The sequence below is a fragment of the Balaenoptera ricei genome, chromosome 3 (genome assembly GCF_028023285.1).
Source record: "Balaenoptera ricei isolate mBalRic1 chromosome 3, mBalRic1.hap2, whole genome shotgun sequence".
Taxonomy (NCBI): domain Eukaryota; kingdom Metazoa; phylum Chordata; class Mammalia; order Artiodactyla; family Balaenopteridae; genus Balaenoptera; species Balaenoptera ricei.
In genome coordinates this window covers 30393525-30415311 of record NC_082641.1, presented here as the reverse complement: position 1 = coordinate 30415311, position 21787 = coordinate 30393525, and the positions used below count along the sequence as shown (strand labels likewise).

At 34.2% G+C, this 21787-nt stretch overlaps 2 protein-coding genes across 3 annotated transcripts in view; one reads left to right on the top strand and one right to left on the bottom strand.

Annotated features, from left to right (window-relative positions):
* Window positions 1–20910, top strand: part of NADK2 (NAD kinase 2, mitochondrial) — a 45692-nt gene extending 24782 nt beyond the window's left edge. Inside the window, exons 7-13 of one of the 2 annotated variants that reach the window (XM_059916232.1) lie at window positions 4395–4473; window positions 7441–7506; window positions 8852–8947; window positions 14070–14125; window positions 14256–14309; window positions 16456–16579; window positions 18778–20910. In XM_059916232.1, coding sequence (XP_059772215.1) covers window positions 4395–4473; window positions 7441–7506; window positions 8852–8947; window positions 14070–14125; window positions 14256–14309; window positions 16456–16579; window positions 18778–18916 — 614 coding nt within the window. In that variant the 3' untranslated portion in view covers window positions 18917–20910. The remainder of the gene's footprint in view (window positions 1–4394; window positions 4474–7440; window positions 7507–8851; window positions 8948–14069; window positions 14126–14255; window positions 14310–16455; window positions 16580–18777) is intronic. The other variant, XM_059916233.1, reaches the window with a different exon arrangement.
* The window catches only part of SKP2 (S-phase kinase associated protein 2), a 58612-nt gene continuing 38190 nt past the window's right edge, over window positions 1366–21787 (bottom strand). Inside the window, exons 10-11 of the mRNA XM_059916236.1 lie at window positions 2117–2141; window positions 1366–1498 (exon numbers count right to left, since the gene is read on the bottom strand). Of these exons, the coding sequence (XP_059772219.1) occupies window positions 1463–1498; window positions 2117–2141 (61 nt within the window). The 3' untranslated portion in view covers window positions 1366–1462. The remainder of the gene's footprint in view (window positions 1499–2116; window positions 2142–21787) is intronic.

Genomic DNA, 21787 nt, shown 5'->3' with positions numbered 1-21787 from the left:
TCCTAAACTGAGTTAATGCCATGTTTAAAAGATGCTTCTTCTTCCCCAGGAAAAAAAAATCATTTGATTTTTTGAAAGTTTTTAAGTAGTTATTTTAAAAATCTAGACATCTTTCAAGTAATTCATAAGCATATGATTTCTTAATATCATTTTTGAAATATTGCAGTAAATATTAAGATTAAAAAAATTTTTTTTAAGATATTAAAATCTTAGCTAGAAATTTTACTTTATACCTCACCAAAAGAAGTTATTGCTGTCTCCAAAAGATGTTCAGGATTTGGTTTTTTTCACCAACAGCATTATAGGAAAGATGTAGATTGGTATTTAAAGATTCATTGCTCAGATTCCTATCTCAGATTCACTGTTTTTAGTTTATAAGCTAAATTAATATATCATATATGAAACAAAATTACATATAAACTTAGTAATATTCAGGATGTTCCTATCTCATTAGTGTTAGTTCTAGAAAAAGAACAGAAAATGTTCAAAATAAAATATATATAAGAAAATTTCTCAAAACTTAGGCACCAGTTTTTGAATGTAAGGACCCACAAAGTACTTAATATAGTCAGTGGTAAGAGGTCCCACACCAAGGTATGTCAGAATACTAGGGATAAAGCAAACCTCTTGCAAGCTTCCAGAAAGGAAGTGATGGTGGTGTTGGTGGTGATTGTTGTTGGAACAGGTTATTTGATATATAAAGAATCTGGAATCAGAGTAGTTTCAGATTTCTCAATAATAACCCTGGAAATTACTTTACTTATATTAATTATTAATGTTGTTATTAGCAATTATATAACATTTACAATGTCTAGGCACTATTTTAGTGGGCTTGTTAGAGGGTTTTTTTGGGTTCTTTTTTTTTATAAAAGAGCTTTATTTTCTGAGAAAAATTTAGAAGGATTTCAAGGTATAACTCATATTTGCTATTTAAATTCTCTTCAAGTTGGCAGGGAACATTTCCTAGGAAGCTGCCATTTGGGATTTTTGAATATAGGAGTAGGTTTGAGATTGTAAATATACCACCATGTTTGATCCCTGATCGCTTTCTAATTTAGAACAAAAGATTACAGAGAAAAACAATCCTAGTTGTTTTTTTTTAAACAGCTTGCAAAAGGGATGATATAACTTTTAAGCAAATAAAATTTTCTATCTAGTGTTATCTATCCTTAACTAGGTTATATTTGTATACAAGTTAATGAAGAAGAATTCACTTTTATTACCTTTATACCTTCAAGGGAAGGTAGGGTTGATTTATTAGTTATTTTTTTAAAAACTTTTAATCACATAAACTAGTAACTTCCTTATTTGCAAGCCTGGTTGTATTAATTCGGATAAGTGAATTGATTTGATAAACAATCCCATAATCTCAGTGGCTTAACATACTGAAGGTCTATTTAGAGCTCAGCTCACTGTCCAAGGGGTGTTCAGGCAACCTCTGAACAATGGCTCCTACCATCTTCTAAGGCCTCTGAGTCTTCTGTTGGGTCCTCTGTAGCTTGTGGGGAGAAGAAGACAGTGAGAGCATGGAGGATGCTTAGGGAAGTTTTAGGAGCCAGGCCTTTTCACTACTTTTGCTCATATTCGGCTATTACTAGTCCCATGGGTATACCCAATGCGAGTAGACCTGGAAACATAGTCTAACAGTCTGACAGTGTGAGGGAATTGCACAGGGTTGCAGCCTCTGTCACTAGTATAACAATTCTATACTTAAAAATACAAATTAATAATTAATTTTGTAATGCATTCTCTTGGATAGAAAATTGTTAATTGGTATTGAGTCCATCTTATCATGTCCTGTTGAAGCAAGTTGTAAATGAACAGTTCATGATTAGATATTGTTTGGTAGTCAATTAGCATGAAAGAAAATATAAGCAGAATTAAGATGATTAATGAGACTCGAAGCAATTTTATGTTTTCTCTTCCTTCTTTGATAAAAGATTTCAAGTGAAATTCAGCAAGCACACATAATAAAAGTGCAATACAGAAAGGAAAATTAGGATGAGGAAAAACGGGTATAGAGATTAAAAAGTCAAGACCATATAAAATAAAAATATATGGTTACAGTTTGATGGTGAGATTTCAGATTTATTAGTAATATTTAGTGAGTACTTACTGTTAGTTGAGCATTTGCAGAAAATCTGTGGGGAGATGTAAAACATTCCATTAGTGATTTACCCTATGCAAAGAAAAATAATTTAAACAATAAATTTTAACTTTTTACATTGGTAAAACTTGTCAGATATGAAAATGTGAATATTATCTAGTACCAAATTAAGAGTTTCAAAAGTTAGGTTTTGCAGTCTGAAGTACAATCAAATTTGATTAAACACAGCAAATTTTCTTTTTTTTTTTTTTTTTTTTTTTTTTTTTTTTTTTTTAAAGCACTTTTCTTTTTTATAGCTACTTTATTTATTTATTTTATTTTATTTTTGGCTGTGTTGGGTCTTCGGTTCATGCGAGGGCTTTCTCTAGTTGAGGCAAGTGGGGGCCACTCTTCATCGCGGTGCGCGGCCCTTTCACTATCGCGGCCCCTCCCGTCGCGGGGCACAGGCTCCAGACGCGCAGGCTCAGTAGTTGTGGCTCACGGACCCAGCTGCTCCGCGGCATGTGGGATCTTCCCAGACCAGGGCTCGAACCCGTGTCCCCTGCATTAGCAGGAAGATTCTCAACCACTGCACCACCAGGGAAGCCCCAAATTTTCTATATACCTTTTTGTGTCACGTTCTTTCTACTATATTAATGAGATTTAGCTGATAATGTTAACCCATTACATAATTTAGTCAAATAAGTTTTCAAAGGTTCCTTGGTATTGTAACAACAGCTTATAATTGAAAGAATAGTTGGGCCACTTTAGGCAGTTATAATCCAAAAGATATGAGGTACATGTAATTAACATTCAATAAATATAAACAAATAGGCTACAAGTCAGAGGAGAATAATAGATTGGTGGTTGTGTTGGTGACAGTGGTGGAAAGTTTTATTAGTGTATTAAGTGTCTAATGTGTATTAGATATCTATACACATTACCCCGAAACATAGAATCTTAAAACGTAACAAATTACCCCAGAATTGAGCATCTTAAAACAAAATATTTATGATTTCACAGAGATTGTGAAGGTCAAGAATCCAAGAGTGGCTTAGCTTGTTAGTTTGAGTTTAGGGTCTCTCAGGAGGTGACAGTCAAGCTGTTGGCCGGGACAGCAGTATCTGAAGACAAGACTGTACTGGAAGATATGCGTCACAACTCGTCACATGGCTGTTAGCTTCAGTTCCTCACTATGTTGGCTTCTCCATTGGACTGCTTATGAAATATCTTCCCCCAGAGCAAGTGATCTGAGAGAGAGTGACCAAGGTAGAAGCCAGGGTGTCTTTTTTAACCAAAGCACAGAAGTGACGTACCGTCACTTCTGCCATATGTTGGTCACATAGACTAATCCTGGTGTGATGTGAGAGGGAGAGTTGTACAAGAATGTGAATACCAGGAGGCAGGAATCACTGGGGACCATCTTAGAGGCTAGCTGCTGCCACAGCTGAGGTGGACTTTTAAGCTTTGACTAAGGAAAAAAATGTGGAGGAGACAGAAAAGGGAACTTGTTCCATAGTGCTTGCCCAGCAGGAGATACTTGGGTGCAGTGAATCTGCTATTGGTGACATTGAGAGGAAGGGCCTGGCATTTCCATTTGGAGACTGGTAAAAGATAAAAAGTAAGAGAGACCATTTGAAGGTGACAATCACAAGTTTGATCCAGAAAGCAGTGGGAATTCTTTGGAGGATTTTGTGTGATGGAGTGATGTTTAAGTAATCATCAAGGAAGATTACTTAAGCTGTGCATACAACCTTATAGAGTAAAAAATAGATGACATTTTTTTAGGAGTCATAAAAGGAGATGTGGCTCTGTTCCTCCAGTGCTGCCATTGCTAAAAATCACTCTTGAGGTTTTCTATTTGAAAAAATAATCTGATTTTTAACATAACTGATTTGGTTTCCTATATGAGCCATTCATGTAATTTGCTGCTTAAATCCAGAATGGCTCTCCTTTGGAAGTACTTGATCATTTCTACTTCTGAAGCTTCCAGAGTAAAACTAAGTCAAGTGTGACCACATGAATCTTATGCTATGGATAAATATATTTTATCACTCTTGAAAAATTGTTTCAAGAAGACCTCAGGTTTATTTTGGAGAGACAGGGGCTTCATTGCTTCATAATGTTTAGATGATTTTGTGGGTCTGTATTATGAATACTTTAAATATGATTGAATTTATATGTTAATAATGTTAAGGTATAGACACTATTAAGACAAATATGAATATATTAATGTTTTATAAAATTTATATGGTAAAATTTCTAAAGTTTAAGGAGCTGTCTTGGATTTTTTTTCCATTACCTTCAGGGTTTGAGGCTTCTGGACCCCAGCTTTTGCCAGTGAGAGCGCTAAATGAAGTCTTCATTGGAGAGAGTCTATCGTCCAGGTACTTTTAAACCTGTGATCTTGAGTTTGAAATTTAATATTTTAGTAATTTTTAAGCTATTTATTTCTACAACCTAAGATTTGTGAATGATTAATACTGTATAAGTAAGAGAAATGAATTATTTAATGAAATATTTCCAAACCTTTGTACATGTTAATACACGTTAAGAGGAAAGAAGGTGTTATTACCAAAAAATTTGTGAAACCCTAGGTTAAACAAAGTTATTCAGATTTCTTTACTGCAGTATTTCTCAGAGCCTTTAATCTATCATATAGGTGCTTTATAAATGTTTAAGAGAATGATATATAGGCATACATTTGCAATTGATATAAAACATTGATCTTATAGACAGTCCATATTAAAATTGCCCTACTGACTGTCTTAATGTTTTTTAATGCTGATTTATTTGTTTGCTTGTTTTGGTCCAGGATGCAGTTAAGGAGAACACATTTGGCTATCATGGCCCTTTAGATTTAATTAAGAACAGTTCTTAGCCCCACCCCTGTTTTGTCATCTATGATTTTAACATTTTTGAATGGTCTAAGCCAATTGGTTTGCAGAATATTCCTTTTTTTAGATTTGTATGATTTTTTTTTCTTCTCTGCACGATAAGATTCAGAATAAGCATTTTTGGCAAGTATACTACATAGGTAATATTGATCCTTCTTAGTGCAACATCATAAAGCAAGTGTATTGACAGCTTAAGATTTGTAACCATTATTACCAAAAATTAAGGTTAGTGAAGTTCTTTACTAGGAATATAAAAATACAGTGTTTTATTACTGATAAAATCTATTTTGTGAGTGTTGAATATAATTTAGGCTTAAATTGTCAGTAGAATTTTTTTGCAAAAATTTTTTTGTGTGACACCAGTTACCAGTTATAAAGTGACTGCCATAATATAAAGTTAATTTAACTCTTGGTAGTATGTTAGAACTTTCCTTCTCATTTTTGTTGATGTAAGTGAATTAGGGGTGGAAGATAGAGATGAATCTATATCCTACTTTCCTGCTTCCAGAACCATGTGACCCTTTGAAGGTCACGTAATTGATTCCCTAGTTTACCGAGAGTTTCATATATTCTGAAATTCTCTTTATTATAAGTCATATCCTTTTATAGGAAGTTTAATTATGATGAGAAAAATTTGTCTTAAAAAGCCACATTTTAGCCAATAACTTAACTGAGGTAGGTAGTACTGAAGAGAACAAAGCCTTGATTCAACAGAATGATTTGAATGATGTTTTTGAGTTGTAATTATTTTGATTAATATAATTTTAAATTTATGCAATAAAATACATTGTGCACCCACTAGGGATATAAAGATGAATAAGGTAAAGATAGTGGTATCTCACATAAAGGTAGTAAAATACATAATTTAAAAATTATTAAAAGTAAAATGTATTCTTCAAAGAAATCAAATAAAAATATATTACCTAAAGAACTTTAAAATATGGTAAAATGTAAAGATGTATTTAATATAGTAAGACTTATGCAGCAACGGAAAAACTTTGTGTATAGCATATCAAGTTTGAAACAGCATGGAAATGAGTAATGGATACATTTGTGTCATAAGAGAGAAGGAAGAGAATGTAACTCTAATTAGTGATATAATCTAGTCATTATTGCTAAAGAGGCAGAAGAGAACAACTTCAAAATGAGATTGGAGGAGGTCTGCATTAAAATAAATAGATGACAAAGGTAAAGATGTTTTGTGAGTTTATGCTTAATTCTAGGGAAGCCATTTAATGGCTTACATTATTCTGTTTGTATTATTTTAAAGGTCATAACTTCTGAGAGCTTCTACTAGTGTTGCTTTATGATTTGTACTTACTAAAAAATAACTTATAAAAGGAGGAAAATTGGGGTCAATTGATAGATTTTTTGGAAATTCAGTGAAGTCCCATTAGGAGGTTTTAGATTGAATGCTTTTATTTTTTTGTGGTGGTTGTGGTTTGGTTGGTTTACCCCGATGTCTGATGCTTGTTCTTTTTGTGATCTTAGATGCCTCACCTGATATCTTTACTAAGATAAGGGCAGCAATGGGTTGGCTTCTGATGCTACTGAAAAAGATTTAACTACTGGAAATGTTAGAGCTTATTTTTAAAGATTCTATGACATAGACCCTTAGGCAGAAAGGAAATGAACACTTATTGGATGCCTGCTATGTGTCAGGCACTGTGCATGCTGTATAAGTTGTCACATGTATGCTCATAGCAACTCTGTGAGAAAAGTAGTTGTATTTATCAGTGAAAAATTGAGATTTGGAGAATTCAAATAACTTGCCCAAGGTCATATATTTAGTTAATTAGCATCAGAACCATCATGTAAACCCAGAATTTCTGATTCCAGATCCTGTATTGAGTTGTCATGAAAACTTGTGAAGTATTGCCAATTTTTTGAACTGCCCCTGCCTGTACACGCCTTCCCACTGGCAGTGCTATCTCAAGGTCATCTTGTATTATTTCTTATATAGTATCTTGTTTACTGCTTAAAGCAGAAAACAGCACTCTAAATAGTTGGTAATTATTATTTACTTTAAAATTTCTGACCTACTTACTAGAATATGAAGGTCAAGAAGATCGTGTCTATTATGTTTGCCATTAAATCCCCAGTACCAACACAGTGCTTATTAAAACATATTAGGCACTTAATAATGTTTATGGAATGAATAAATATTGAGTCCTGCCAAATGTTATCATTATCTCCATTTTATAAGGAAGTCTGTGGCTCAGAGAAGTGAAGTAAATTGCCCCAAATCACACAATTAATAAATAACAGAGTCAGGGTAAGCCTGTGCTCTTCTTCAGTGTATACAGTAGAACTGTGGTCTTCCTGAAAACTGAAGTGCTTTGCTTGGAAAATATGAAGTGCAGCAATATTATTCCTGCCTCATTTTTAATGTTCTTAGACTTAAGAACATTTTAAAAGCCCAATTTTTTTTCTTTTCTCCTATTTGTTCTAACCTAGAATGTCTTATTCTTGGGCTGTAGCAGTGGACAATTTAAGAAGAAGTATACCCACTCTAAAGGGACTGTGAGTTTTATTGCTGCCTTAAAAAAATAATCTCCCTGAAGCCAAAATTCTGAGTTGACTAATCTTGATAAACCTGCATGTGGGAATGACACTAAATTTGTTCATTGTTTTGGGCTCAACGTCTCTCACCTGACTATACTTTCCTTTCTCTTCACCTCTGCTTCTCTTCTATCCCCACTTACCTATAATCTCTGGTTCTATGTGATTCTGGCATAATAGCAGCCATTCCTATGGATTCAGATGGCTTGTCTGTGTATAATAGGCTCCTAATGTACCTAAAATTCCTAATTTTCTAGGAAGATATAACAAAGCTATGAAATAGATTAAATGTGAATATTAGGCTTGCTATCTTTTATTTTTGTAGAGAATGCTGACTTTAGAGAAAAAAATGACATGGAGTTATATCATGTAAAACGTTCACAAACCAAGAGCTTGGCAGGAGAAAATGAAAGGGTTAGAATAAGAGATAAATTATCCATTGAATGTTAGTATTTGCAGGCATGTCTAATAATTGTCATTGTTTTGAAAAGTTGTATTTTGTTAAAGGTTTATTTTAACTTTTTTATTTGCTGGAGAAAAGTAACCCATTGTTGACCAGTGACATCATTATTTTAAGATATAGTTCACAAAATAGGCTTTTACGTGTTTCAAAAGCTCTTTGAATAGTTGCAAATCATTTATACATTCATGCAGTTAAAGAATAGTGTCATTATTGCTGGTGTGAGAAGACTCAGTTAATTCCATATTTATTAAATAAGAAATATAAATCTTTAAAAAATTTACAGTTCTTGTTCCCTAGTTTCGTCCAGTGATCCAGGACTGGTTGAGATTTTTCTTTACAACTTCATTATCTCTGCTAGCTTACTAGCAATTCAAAAGGCACATTAGTATGTAACTTAAGAAACAAGAGTTTAGCAGAAACTATTGGTAACTTGAAGGATTAGATGCAGACTTAGATGTATCAAGGACTAGCTACCAAGAATGAAACTCCCTTAGGAATGGTATTTTCTTTTTGAATTCTGAAATAAGGTTCTGTATGTTTCCATAAAAGCAGTAGCAGCAATGCTAGGTAAAAATTTACAAGAAGCTCCTGTTTGAAATGTTAAAGTATTGATAGAAAGGAGGCGCATATAGATCAGAGAGGGATGCAGACATGCAGATATTTTAAAATTTTTTTCACTTAATTAGTATTGAAATTAGCATCATGATGTGTGTGCCGACTAAGTCAGGTATGTCTGAGTCAAGCTGGCCTACTTAGATTTCATCAGCGCTGAAAGACTATGTTTATCTCATTTACCATGAGACATAAGTTCAGCCAATCCACTTTTATATTCTCAATTCACAGGGCTTCCTACTACGAGATTTCAGTTGATGATGGTCCATGGGAAAAACAGAAGAGTTCAGGGCTCAATTTGTGTACTGGAACAGGATCAAAGGCCTGGTGAGTAACTTGGGATGTTGCTTATCAACTTTTGTGAAATACTTTAAGTATTGTAATTTAGTTGCTATCTCATATCGGTGTATCTAAGGCCTCTAATACACAAGAGGTAGCTAGCCTGGTGTTATTATATCGGTTGGCTCAGTTTATGCTACACTCATTGATTGGGTCCAGGAGTCCAGCTTTGACTTCTTAGATTATAGTGCAGCCTGGATCTGGCCATTTTTTAGCTTCCCATACTAGGTTTGTAAAGAGAAAAAAGAAAATGAGACATGTTTTTAGGGACTATATATTTTTAAAAATGAATATTTTAAGTAATAGTAAAGAAATGAAAACAAAGTACAGTACCAAAAAATACGCTGGAGGTTTGTGCATTCAAGACCTAACTGGAGATAACCTGGGACATCCTGCAACTTGTTTACCCTGTGACCTCTCTCTGGGAAGTCTCTTCTACTTCTTAGTACACACATGCACATGCCTCCCAGACCTTTATCTGTAGCTGTCTTCTCTTGAGTATAAACTCATATTGTAAACTTACCTACTATGTAGGATGTTAATAACATTTCAAATTCAACACATTTAAAACTGAATTTATTGTCTTCAGTTGTTCTCCCCGTGTTCCCTGTCTTGCTTAATAGTATCACCCTTAACCTCGACTTCATATTCTCAGGAAAGCACATTATTCCTTAAAACCTTGCTCTTATCTTTGAGTCTCCCTTTTCTCCCCTATGCATTTACCAGTCTCTAAATCCTGTCAGATATAATTCAGAAGCTCTAGCCCCCTTTTTTAGTTGCTATTGCTATTTCTTTGGTATAGGGCCCCATCTTTTCAGTGAATATTCTTTGTGTCTCACACTTTATTCTTCAGGCTGTCATTCATACTACTACCACAGAGTAATATTTCTAAAATGTAGGTATATCTCACTATTTCCTTCTGTGCTTTAAAACTTTCATTGACTCCTATGTTCACATTGCTCAGACTGTCATATAAGGCCCTTTAAGTATGACCTCCTTGCCAGCCTACTCCTGCCTGACCCTAACCCATCACACTGGAGACACTGCAAGCTACTTGCAATTCTTAGCACAAGCCATGTTCTCTCTGGGCTTTTTGTTTTTGCTCAATGCAGCTTCTTCCTGCATTGAATGCCTGAACACTCTCCCCTTTCCATCCACTGGCTGAAAATTCCAATCTTCAAATGTCATCTTCTGTAGGAAACCTTTACTTAAGACCTAGTTCCTTTCATAAGCCTAATTAATTGATCCCCTTTTTTGCCCTTACCCAGCACTTTTTCCTCATCGCACTGTTATAGCACTTAGCACATTATTAGTTTCTGATAAGCTCATACCCAGTTAGTTTGAGCAACTTGAGGCACATGGGGTAGTGACTAGTGTTTTTTTTTCCTGCTTAATTTTTTGTGTGCATAGCACAGTGCTTAATACAAAGTCACTTAAATACTTTTTGAATAAATGACTACATGCTCACAAATACAGCTAAAACAGTGCTTATCAAACTGACTTTAAGTTTGGATGCTTTAAAATTGAGTTTTATGTCCCCTACCACACACTTTATAATTGAGTCCTGTTTTGATGTTGCATTTAAGTAAGTATGGCTGAGACTAGAATTTCAGTCTTCTCTGTGTTGCTTATTAAAGTCTGCTTTGTCTCCTGTGCTCTAGTATAGAACCAACTCTCTCTGTCTCTCTAACTATATCCTGTCCCTGCCACTTTGGTTAACTCAGTCTCTTTTCTTCTCTACTCAGCCCTATGTAGCTTACTTGCTTCTAACATGTTCTACTGTCCTCCCTGTCATAACTGATAATTCTTTCGTTACGATTGCATTTCCCATGTATCTTTTGATCCTTTTTCTCTTCAGAAAGTAGGGGGAGAAAAGAGAAGCCTTGGGGGCCAGAGGGACTGAGGGAAAGTTATATGTTCTATATGTTAATAATTTCAACTTACTGCAGTACCATCTTTGAGCACTTTCTTTGTCCCAAGTAAGTATATTGTCTTATTTAAATTCTCAAAAATACTCTGGAATTAAGTGATTTTATTTTCATTAATAGAGTTTAAAAAGTCTCAGAAGTTGGCTCACTTGCCCAAAGCCATGTGGCTAATAAATGGTGGAGGCAGGATCTAAATTCTGGACTTAACTATAAGCTGTAGACCTCATGAGCCACAGAAGGAGGAAAAGCATGGACGGTCCCCTGTGGGAGGTTGTGAGACATGCTTAGAAGTGTTGCCCATGATAGCCACTCTTGTTCCTTTAGCTAGAGCTTAGTTACATGCTATGTGGCAAGAGGGGGTGGGAAATATAGCCTAATCATGTGTCTGGGGTCGGGGGGGGAAGAGAGTTCAGGGATTAGCTATCCCATCTTTGCATTTCCAAAAATTCTTGCACAAGACATAGGATGTAATGGTTATGTTGCATAGCAAGTGTCTCTGAGTTGTTGCATTCTCATCTCGGTCCTCTTCCCAGTGTGGAATGTGATCGGTAGCACACACCAGGAGAAGTACCACAGAGCGGGATTATTTATGTTTCCATGAGTTCTTAAGACTGTTGCCAGTCCTCCTCCTCCATACATTCTGTCCTCGCAGACTTAATTAAGGGTGAGGAGGTGTTCTTAAGAGAAAGTTTTACTAGCTGAGGAAGATATGAGACTCCTGTCTTTCAGTTTGGTTGTCTTTAGTAGAAGTTATGTCCGGTTTCAAATCAGAACTCTTAGAAGGGTCAAGGTTGTAGATCTAAGGAAAAAGTTGTTGTGTGCTAGCTAACACCTGCTTTGGCACATAGTTTGTCTTTGATATAGAATGTAAACCACTCCTAAAGGTAGAGTGAATTGGCTGAGATTTAGATTACAACCACAGGAAATTAGTTTTAATTTAACCCCAATTCAGAGAACTTAGTTTGTGTTGATTTGTGGTATCTCTAATAAGTCATAGTTCTAGGAATGTTAGAGCATGTCTTATAAGACTTCTTTTCTCTTAAACTAAGTCTTATCTACAATAAGGAGATATAAGTCATTAATATCTTTTGCCCTAAACATATTTTAATTCAGTGGCACCCTAATAAATAGCTTATTTTTATGTGACTTTTAATTTAAAGTATAATTCCGAAACAGTATCTTTCAGTAATGGGTATATTCAGAGGAATTAGAGTATAACTCATACATATTCCTTGCATTTGACATTTTCATTCAGTGTTGAGTTCTTGCTGTGAGCCAGGTAGTGCCCTAAGGGCCTTATGTCTTGTAGTGTGTGACAGTAATGCGAATGAGATAGGTTTTGTGAACCTCATACTAAACAATAAGAAAGTCAGAACACTCAAAGTATTTTGCTTTATACCACATAGTGAGTATGAGCAAAGGTACAGAGGCGAGAATGAGCCTGGGGTGTTTGGAATGTGAAATTGGAGGGCAGATAATGGTGAAAAATAGGAAAGGCAAGGGCTAGATTTTAGATTTTTTTAGCATAGGGGTATGGTCTGTGAATGACCCCAATTTTTTAATGTAAAAATTTGTGTATCTGCATTTTTCTTTAGAGAATGTCCAAAATGTTTTCATATTTCTCAAAATGTGGAGGCTACTGGATTAGAGGGTATACGGAGTATCTCTTATTCCTCCTCCTCAAAAATGTTAAGAGCCACTGAATTAGGTCTGGAGTTGTGTGACTATGCAACGTTGTTCCTGTTCATGTGGATTATCTACTGAGAAGAGTGAGAAGAGTTAGAGGCAAGAGAATTCCAAATTACCTGGAAGAGTTTTTTTTTTTTAAACGTTTCCTTAACCATCTTTTTAGACCCCAGCACAGAGCTTCTTTTAAAAGTTATTCAGGGACTTCCCTGGTGGCGCATTGGTTAAGAATCTGCCTCCAGTGCAGGGGACACGGGTTTGAGCCCTAGTCCGGGAAGATCCCACATGACGCAGAATAACTAAGCCTGTGCGCCACAACTACTGAGCCTGCTCTCTAGAGCCCACGAGCCACAACTACTGAGCCTGTGTGCCACAACTACTGAAGCCTGTGCACGTAGAGCCCGTGCTTCTCAACAAAGACAAGCCACCCCAATGAGAAGCCTGCGCACCGCAGTGAAGAGTAGCCCAGCTGGCCGCAACTAGAGAAAGCCTGTGCGCAGCAACGAAGACCCAACGCAGCCAAAAATTAATTAATTAATTAATTAATTTTAAAAAAAGTTATTCATGTTTGTGTTAACGTTTGTTCCTAAGTGGTTAAGCAAGGCATCTTGCTAGTAAAAGATTTCTCATCTTCAGAAACTATTTTATAATTTGAAGAAATACACATTTTAAAATATGTGAAATAATACAAAGAGTATACAACAAAAAGTTAGTCTCTTTCATTTCATATCTCTAGTACTAATCTCCAGATATAACCACTCTGTATATGCATATATTTTTTTAATATAAGTAAAACAGGTAAGTTTTATATATATATGCACACATACATACCATATAATGCTTTTGGTTTTTTAACTTAACATATTGTTATCTTTCCATTATCAGTACATATAGTTGTATTTTAGCCTTTTTAATATCTACATAGTATTCTACTGAGTGGCTATAATATAATTTATTTACCCAGCTTCCTGTGGTTTTGCTATTATGTGCTTCCCAGTTGTTTTGCTATTATAAACAATGCTTCAGTAAATATCCTTGTATTTGTCTTTGTGTATTATATGTACAAATATATTTTAGGATAAACTACTAGATTGAAGAATATGTTCATTTTAAATCTTAATAGAGCAGAATTGCCCTCCAATTGCAATTTCTATAATTCCATTAGTATATGAGAATACTTCTTTTCCCATACCCATGTCAATACATTGTCAGTTTTTAATCTTTAAAATCTGAGAAAAATCTTATTTTAATTTGTATTTCCTCAAGTATGAGTAAGATTGAACATTTTTTTCATATAGACCCATGAACTATTTGCCCATATACTTTGCCCACTTTTTAAAACTGTATAAGGTGGCTCTTGTCTTTTGGTCATTTTTTTTTTTTTTCCCTGATAATTTCTAAGAGTTCTCTGTACATTAAGTAGATTATTCCTTTTTCATTTTTCGTATGTTTTTAGAACTAAAATAAGAAAAGATGTATATGGTGTTTGTTTCTAGGTCATTCAATATTAACAGGGTTACACCTCAGGCTGTGGAAGATGTTCTAAATATTGGTGAGTACCAAATAGCTCTTATATGTTACTATTATAATATGCTAAATATATTTCATTGTATGTTAGCTGTATTGTACATTATAAAATATTTTATTTAATCAAGATATTTCCCCCTTTCCTTTTTCAATAGCAAAACGACAAGGAAATTTAAGTCTTCCATTGAACAGAGAATTTGTAGAGAAAGGTCAGTGACCAATGATCATAACCACTAACACTTTCAGTTAAGTTCTGTTCATATTTTGAGGATGTTATTGTGAAGTGTACTTGTCTAATTAAGCAAAGCGTAGTACTTTTTTGACTCAAACATGCTCTTAATATATACCCCTTAAAATGTATTTTAAACAATAAAAAGTTTAAAGCTGGAATTTTATATTATGATTTTTGTCAACCATGGAAATATAACCTCTGTGTCAAAACAGTGTGACTGCAAACATGTCCTGGGGGATAGGAAAATGTAGAAAAATACACATCTGGAAATTAGGAAATGCATACCTAAACACAGTGTGCCATTAATATCCTCTAAATGAGAAGGAATTCACTGAGCTCTGATTGCTTACCTTCACGTTCACTAAAATGTTCTCTTTAACCTTCTCCTATATATTCCTGCCCAGTTATTTCAGGGTTCCTTTAAGAGAACCAGCACAGTTGGAGAAAGGATACTGATCAGCGAATTTGAAGACCTAGGTTCCAATCCCAGACCAACCACTCACTGTGAAACGATGGGCAAGACTTTCTTTGCTCCTCTGCTTCCTCAACTGTGGAATGAGAGAGTGAACGTAGATTGCTGGGGCATAAGAATTTTTCAAATTTATTTGTTAAATTTTTTTTTTTAATATTTAAATTCGTAAACTGAAAACCACAATCATTTGATTTGCATATGAAATTTTAACACACTAAAGTCTACTCATCTGCTAGGATCATTTTCAAAAGTATGGACCTCAAACTAAAGCTAAATCGTGCTGTCTCTGTTTAATTGAAGAGTATCCTAAGATTTCAAGGTAAATTATTTTTAAAAAACAACAAAAAATCCAAACTTGTTTATAGTTGCATCTATTTACCTGTGCTGCAACTGTCATCCATAAACATTTGAATTTGAGAGTTATCAGAACAGACATGTTCTTACTGGTCGCTTTTAAAATGATTTAGCGATACATGATAGAATATATTAACAGTGTGAGTTCATTTTATTTATATATTTTGGATTCTCATAAGACTTTCTTTGTTGGGGAGATAGTTTGTCTTTAAAATATAGTTTGTAAACAGGACTAAATCTCTTGCAGTTACTTTCAGCTCTCTAAAATGGACTGTTTTCTCCCTTTCTCAATTTGAGACCTAAAAGATTATTTTAATCATGGCTTTGAGCTAGAATTAGTGTTAAATCTGCATCAAAGAAAGGAAAGTTAGGCATTTATAGTAATTGATTCTTCATTATATAATTTAACTTAAAGCATAATGTGTATAAAACAACTGAAATTTATATCAGGTATACAAATTAAGGGTATATATAAAATACAGTGATTGATTTTTCTTTTAATAAACATACTGCTTTACTGAATGAATATTATTCCTTTGAAGATTTGACTATCTTCAGAAGCAATAGTGAACGCCAATGGTGCAGTCACTGTTACAGACACTTCATTTAATTCAAATGAAATTTTGGTATATAAGGTAGATTATCTAATAGTCTTGCAATGTCTTTTAATGCGGTGCTCAACTAAATGTTCTTTCAAGCCCAGTTTCTTTGTACAGTTGTTTTTAACCAGTTTGTGCTCTGCATGCCAACTCTTGTGTGCCTCTTGGTTAGAGAGAAAGCAGATCCAAAAGACTTCTAGAAATATCTTGAGTAATAGCAGTTTCATTAGAGAAAGCATATTGCCTGCCATTGTTTGAGACTGAATTTTATATCAAAACTATTAACTTATACTTATGAACTCTTTGGCGTGGTATTTTGGAAAGGAACTTATTAGCAAGAGATTATGGCAACTTAAGGTGCATTTTCGAGTGCCTCAAACTAGTTTCTCTTTTTTTTGTTTGATTACTAGCTTTACAGGTCCCCCCAAGCCCGCCCAATGCACTGATTTCCGCTATATTATGGGTCATGCAGGCGTCTGGGGCGGGTCTTGGAACACAGTCCTCATTTATAAGCGTTGTTTTGTTGGTTTTTTTTTTAATGGAACGTGTTGTGAGTTCCAAGAAACTTGCTGCCCACCAGACCTTTGGAATAGAACTGTGCTTGTAAATTGGGGATGGCATCCATTTTCATTTTGCACTTCTCAGAAGTGACTGTCTTTCCATCGAATGTGCTAATATTTGTTTTTTTTCCTTTATAGTAACAAATGAATATAATGAATCGCTGCTCTACAGTCCAGAAGAACCAAAAATACTTTTCAGTATTCGAGAACCAATAGCAAACAGAGTTTTTTCAAGCAGTCGTCAGCGTTGTTTCACCTCAAAGTAAGCTTCCAGAGTTGTCTTGTGGCTGTTTTCCTCCCTTGTAATTATAAAGCACAGTTGGCTTTAAAAGTGTTCAATTTCATTAAATTCACTCCTTCAAACTTAATCTAGCAGGGAAAGTAGAACCTGCAGAACTAAAGAGGTGTCATGCTAACCTGGCTACAGTAATATTTTGTCTAAAACTTAGGGTTCCATTTTAGAGAAACTAAAATTTAAGTTAATAGAAAGGAGAGCATAGTATTTAATTGGGTGATGTGGGCTTGTTTGTTTGTTTACTCTAGTAAGACACAGTAAGATCAAATAATCACTTCAAAAGAAACTGACTGGAAAGCAACATTTTTTTTCATATGCTGTGGCATAAAAGCAGGACATGCATTCATTACAAAGTCTAACCTGTACAGCAATATAACTTTAGAGTAGGATTCATTGCTTTCAGCTTTTCCCTAAAAGTGAATCCCCCCCATCCCCACATTTATTAAATTTGCCTTGGATTCTTTTTTGAGGGGAAGAGGATATACAGAAATGTTTGTAATTTCTTATTTTGTAAAGGTTGCCCAATTTTCCAAACTAACAAGAAAACCTACTGTAATTCTGAAAATCTGTCATCTATATCATGGCAAGCAAAGAGCAGTTTAATTACAAATCGCTGCTTATAGTGTGCATATAGTCTTTTGAAAATACACAACTGAATTTTTCCAGGAAAGACACAAAAAAGGAAACTCGTCATACTTAAAAATCACTTTATCATTTGAGAGTTAATTTTGATTAATCAACGAATCTATACGCAGTTTGGGTGAAACTATAAAGATTCATTTAAATGTTTGCTCATATAAGTAGGAGAATAGCTTTATGACTTTGGTGGTTGGAAAATATTTCTTAGCAACAAGATTGATAAATTGAACTACATTAGAGTTAAGAACTTTTGTTAATCAAGACACCATTAAGAAAATAAAAAGGCAAGCCACAGAGTGAGATAGTCTAGCAATGGACTCATATCCAGAATATATTTTAAAAATTCCTACAAGTCAATAAGAAAAAGACAGGCACCCCAGTAGAAAAATGGCTGAAAGTCATGGACAGGCATTTCACAAAAGAGAATATCCAAATGGCTGATAAGTATATGGAAAAATATCCTTGACCTTATTATTCATCTGAGAAATACAAATTAAAACTACATAATATGATACCACACACACCAGAATAGCTAAAATACCAGTATTGATAAGGTGAAGCAAGTGGAACTTTTATGTACTACCATTAGGAATAGTTTGGAAACTTGTTTGGCAGTTACCTACCAAAGCTGAATATAGCGCATGCAGTGACCCAGTAACTCTGCTCCAAGATATATATCCAGCAGAAATGTATACACTGACAAGAAATGTGTGCACCAAAAGACATGCTGAAGAATATTCATAGTAGCACTATTCCCAATAGGTAAAAACCCAAATGTCCATGAATAGTAGAAGAGATACTTAAATTTGGGTATTTTTGTACAATGCAAGTGTTTTCAGACAGCAATGAAAATGAACACACGGCTGCTACAGGTAATAACATGGATGATTTCACAAACATGCTATTGAGCAAAAGAAGCCAGACACAGGCATACCTATTGTGTTCTTCCATTTATATAAAGTTCAAGAATAGACAAAACTATTACTACTATGGTGATTGAAATTAGGATAGTGGATATGCTTGGGAAGGGGGTGCTGTGGTTAGAGACTGGGAGATGGGAGTAAGAGCAGTGAGGGAGCTTCTGGGGAGCTGGGTAACAGTTCCTAATTTGGGTGTTGATTACGCAAGTGTGTTCATTGAGCTGTACCCTAATAACTTGTGCCTTTTCCGTATGTTGTACGTAAATAAAAATTCTACATGAAAATAGTTACCTTCTTGCTCACTACTTAAAATACTTGTAATAACTCAACATTCAAAAGCCTATGAATTCCATCTGAACTTGTTCACAGATAAATGTTTGGGTGAATGGAGCTCTCCTGAACATTTAAGTTTTGAGATTTTTTTGATAATGTACCCACATATTCACATAGTCACTAATTCTCTCATACCAAAGAGCAACTTGATGTTTAAAATCAAGGCCAAATGATCTATCTGCCAATTTAGATGAAAATGAAGTGTTTTAAAGAAACTGTAATTTAGGATTAAGAAAAGTGTTAATATTTAATGAGATGTTTCTTTCTGCTTAGGGTTTGCGTTCGTTCTCGTTGTTGGGATGCCTGCATGGTTGTAGATGGAGGAACTTCCTTTGAGTTTAATGATGGAGCAATTGCTTCAATGTTGATCAATAAAGAAGATGAGCTTCGAACTGTTCTTCTAGAACAGTGAAGGATTTCCTCAGATGACAATTTTGATTACTGGAAAAAATAGTTTTATTGTGGAAACAGACTGCCAGTCATAAGGCTACATTTTTTTGGTTATTGTTGAGACTGGTTGGCCTTGGGCTCAAAGGTGATCAAGAAAGAGATGTGTGTTATTCTTCTGTTGGATTCTGATGGAAAAGATACTCACTGTGTAAGAAAATGGATGGACTAAATTGATTAGAATTCATACCAGTGAAATTTCTGTAGTGCTTACAGTTGGTTTCCAGGAGTGCTGATATCTTTAAATTTAGAGAGGTAGGCTCCAATAAAAGATTAAATGTTTAGGATTTGGAATTTAACTGTACAAGCTTTTTTTCCTTCCTTTTCCTCCTAACTTTGTGGAATTGGTCAGACCAAACACATCTCATTTGATTAGTGTTTTTTTATAGTACCTAAAAGTCAAGATTTTTTAAAAGATTTGATGATGGAGAATTTTGATAAATCCTGACATTGACCTAATTGAAGTAGGTAAATGTTTTTTATATGCTAAGAATTTTCTAATTTCAGAACACAATGATACTGTTATGACTATTGATTTAAAAAATTCAAACAATCATTTTTGAAATTATTTATAGATGTTTTCATTTAATTGACTGTCAGGTTAATTTTGACAGTGCTGGGTGAAATATATCTGGACAAAATCATGACACCGTTTCAAATGTATTAATTATCCAATAACTATTTTAGGTCTTAGGTAATTTTTTTTTTAATGATTTGAGTGTCTAATAAAGTTCTTCCTTATTGACAACTATCTAACATGGATTCAAAGAGTAAAAGGATGAACTAATTAGACATATTCTATTAGGAGTTTGGTAAAACCGTTTAAAAAATATTTTCATCTAGTGTAGGAGTATTGTCAGAAAGAAAATGGATTATTTAATAAATATGCAAAACACTTTAGTTTTGGAATTGCCTTACTTATTATCATGGTAGTTTTCACCTAGCTCATATTCCAAGTTTTACACATTAGCTTTGGAGGATAAAATGTTATGGCTTTTCTTTTTTTCCCGTTAAGACAGTTTCTTTACCTAACTCCTGATCTACTTATAAGTAATCCTAGAATTAGCACAGAAAGTACCTCTTGCTGCATCATGAGACAATTGGTATTCTCATTCCAGTTATTCAAAGTTGTATTTTTTTTTTTTCACTTGCTGTTAAAAGCTTTTCTTCAATCACTGAAATATTTATTGAATAGCCACTCTGTGCCATGTACTGTGTCAGGTGCTAGATATACATTGGTAAAGTAAACAGACTCTATCGTATAGAACTTGAGTCTAGTGAGCTCAGAAGTAAATTCTGTGAAAGCTAGGATGTATTATAATCAAATTGAGTGCTCTTAGTTCTGGCAACAATTATCATGTTCTTGTCAAAATTTTTATATAAATGTTACTATACAAAGATAATCTAAGTTTTGTTGTATATCCAGAACAAGAATCTGGTTTTTTTTCCTTAGTTAAGAGTACCTGCATAGACACTAATAGCAAGGAGTTTACGTGATGCATACAATAAAAATTGGTGTTTTCCCAGAGATGGATCTAATTTCTTGTTTGGTTTAAAAATGATATACTTAAGATGCCACTTTAGAAAGAAGTGAAATTCCACACTATAGAAACTCCCTAACAGGTTTAAAATACCTTTTTGACAAAAATGCCAACTCCATCTTTAATATCAAGGAAATCTGATTGTCCAAAATGGTACCAGAGATCTGTTTAATATGTAACATATTAATAGGTAACCTGCTATGTAAAATTGTTCATAAGCCATATTTTAAAGGTTTTAAAAATACTTAATGTGCTTCATTTGTGATATAACTTCTAACATTTCTGCTCTGTGGTGGGGATTTATTTGTAAGAGATGATGAGAGGCAAAGGATGTTTGAATAGCAAAAATGTTTTTATGAATGAGTTAACCTTTTCATGGCAACTACATGTGAATAAAATTAAACCATTGTTATCTTTTCTTTTTTAGTTCATTTCTTTAGCTCTTATGGGTCATTATTTGAAAACCAGATTTCCCCAAAATGTTATATTTCAAGAGTTTTTTCCCCACTGCTATGTATTATTCTGTGCGCTTTGACTTCATTCCCTGCTAATGTGACACAGTGCTTCCTGGTAAATGTAGACTCTTCAGATAATTTTGAGTTAATATTTTTGATGCTCTGTATGTATTTATATTCATGGCCCTAGTAAATCAAATCATATTACATGAACTGCTGAACTAGAAAGAGGAATTGTTTATTTCAAATGTAGTTTATTCTTGTTAACATTAAAAATAACCATGAAGGATTAGTGTACTGTAAGTCAATAAGAAGGCTTATATAAGTTTTCTACATGAAGGAAGGTATAAAGAGTATTTTTTTTAAGTGTCATGGGCTTTATTTTATGATAAAATTTTTGGAAAATTACTGACTAACCAAGGAGGAGCTAAAAGGAAAAAATAGAAAAGAATGTTTTAAGTGTTAATTTGAATATTTTATAGGATAGCAAAGGCATGGATTATAAATAATTTTGTTCTCCCGTTTTAAAAAATCAAACATCAACAGTGAAAAAAATTTTTCAAAACTTGGGATCCTGAAAAGACTGTTGAAGAGATCTATCTGAACAGTACACAGCTTTTTATACCAGTAGATTGTGAGTTCACTGGGAGTAGGGATTATGAGTTCTGATTTGTACCTTCTCCCAATGAATACTTGAAACTGGCATAGCTAGAGAAGAAATTGCCTATTATGATAATTAATGGTTTTACTCTGCTGAAACAACATTCTTAGGGAGTCTGTGTGTGTTTGTTGGGGGGTGATGTATGGATAGTTGAAGTAAGTAGGACAGTATTTGAGAAA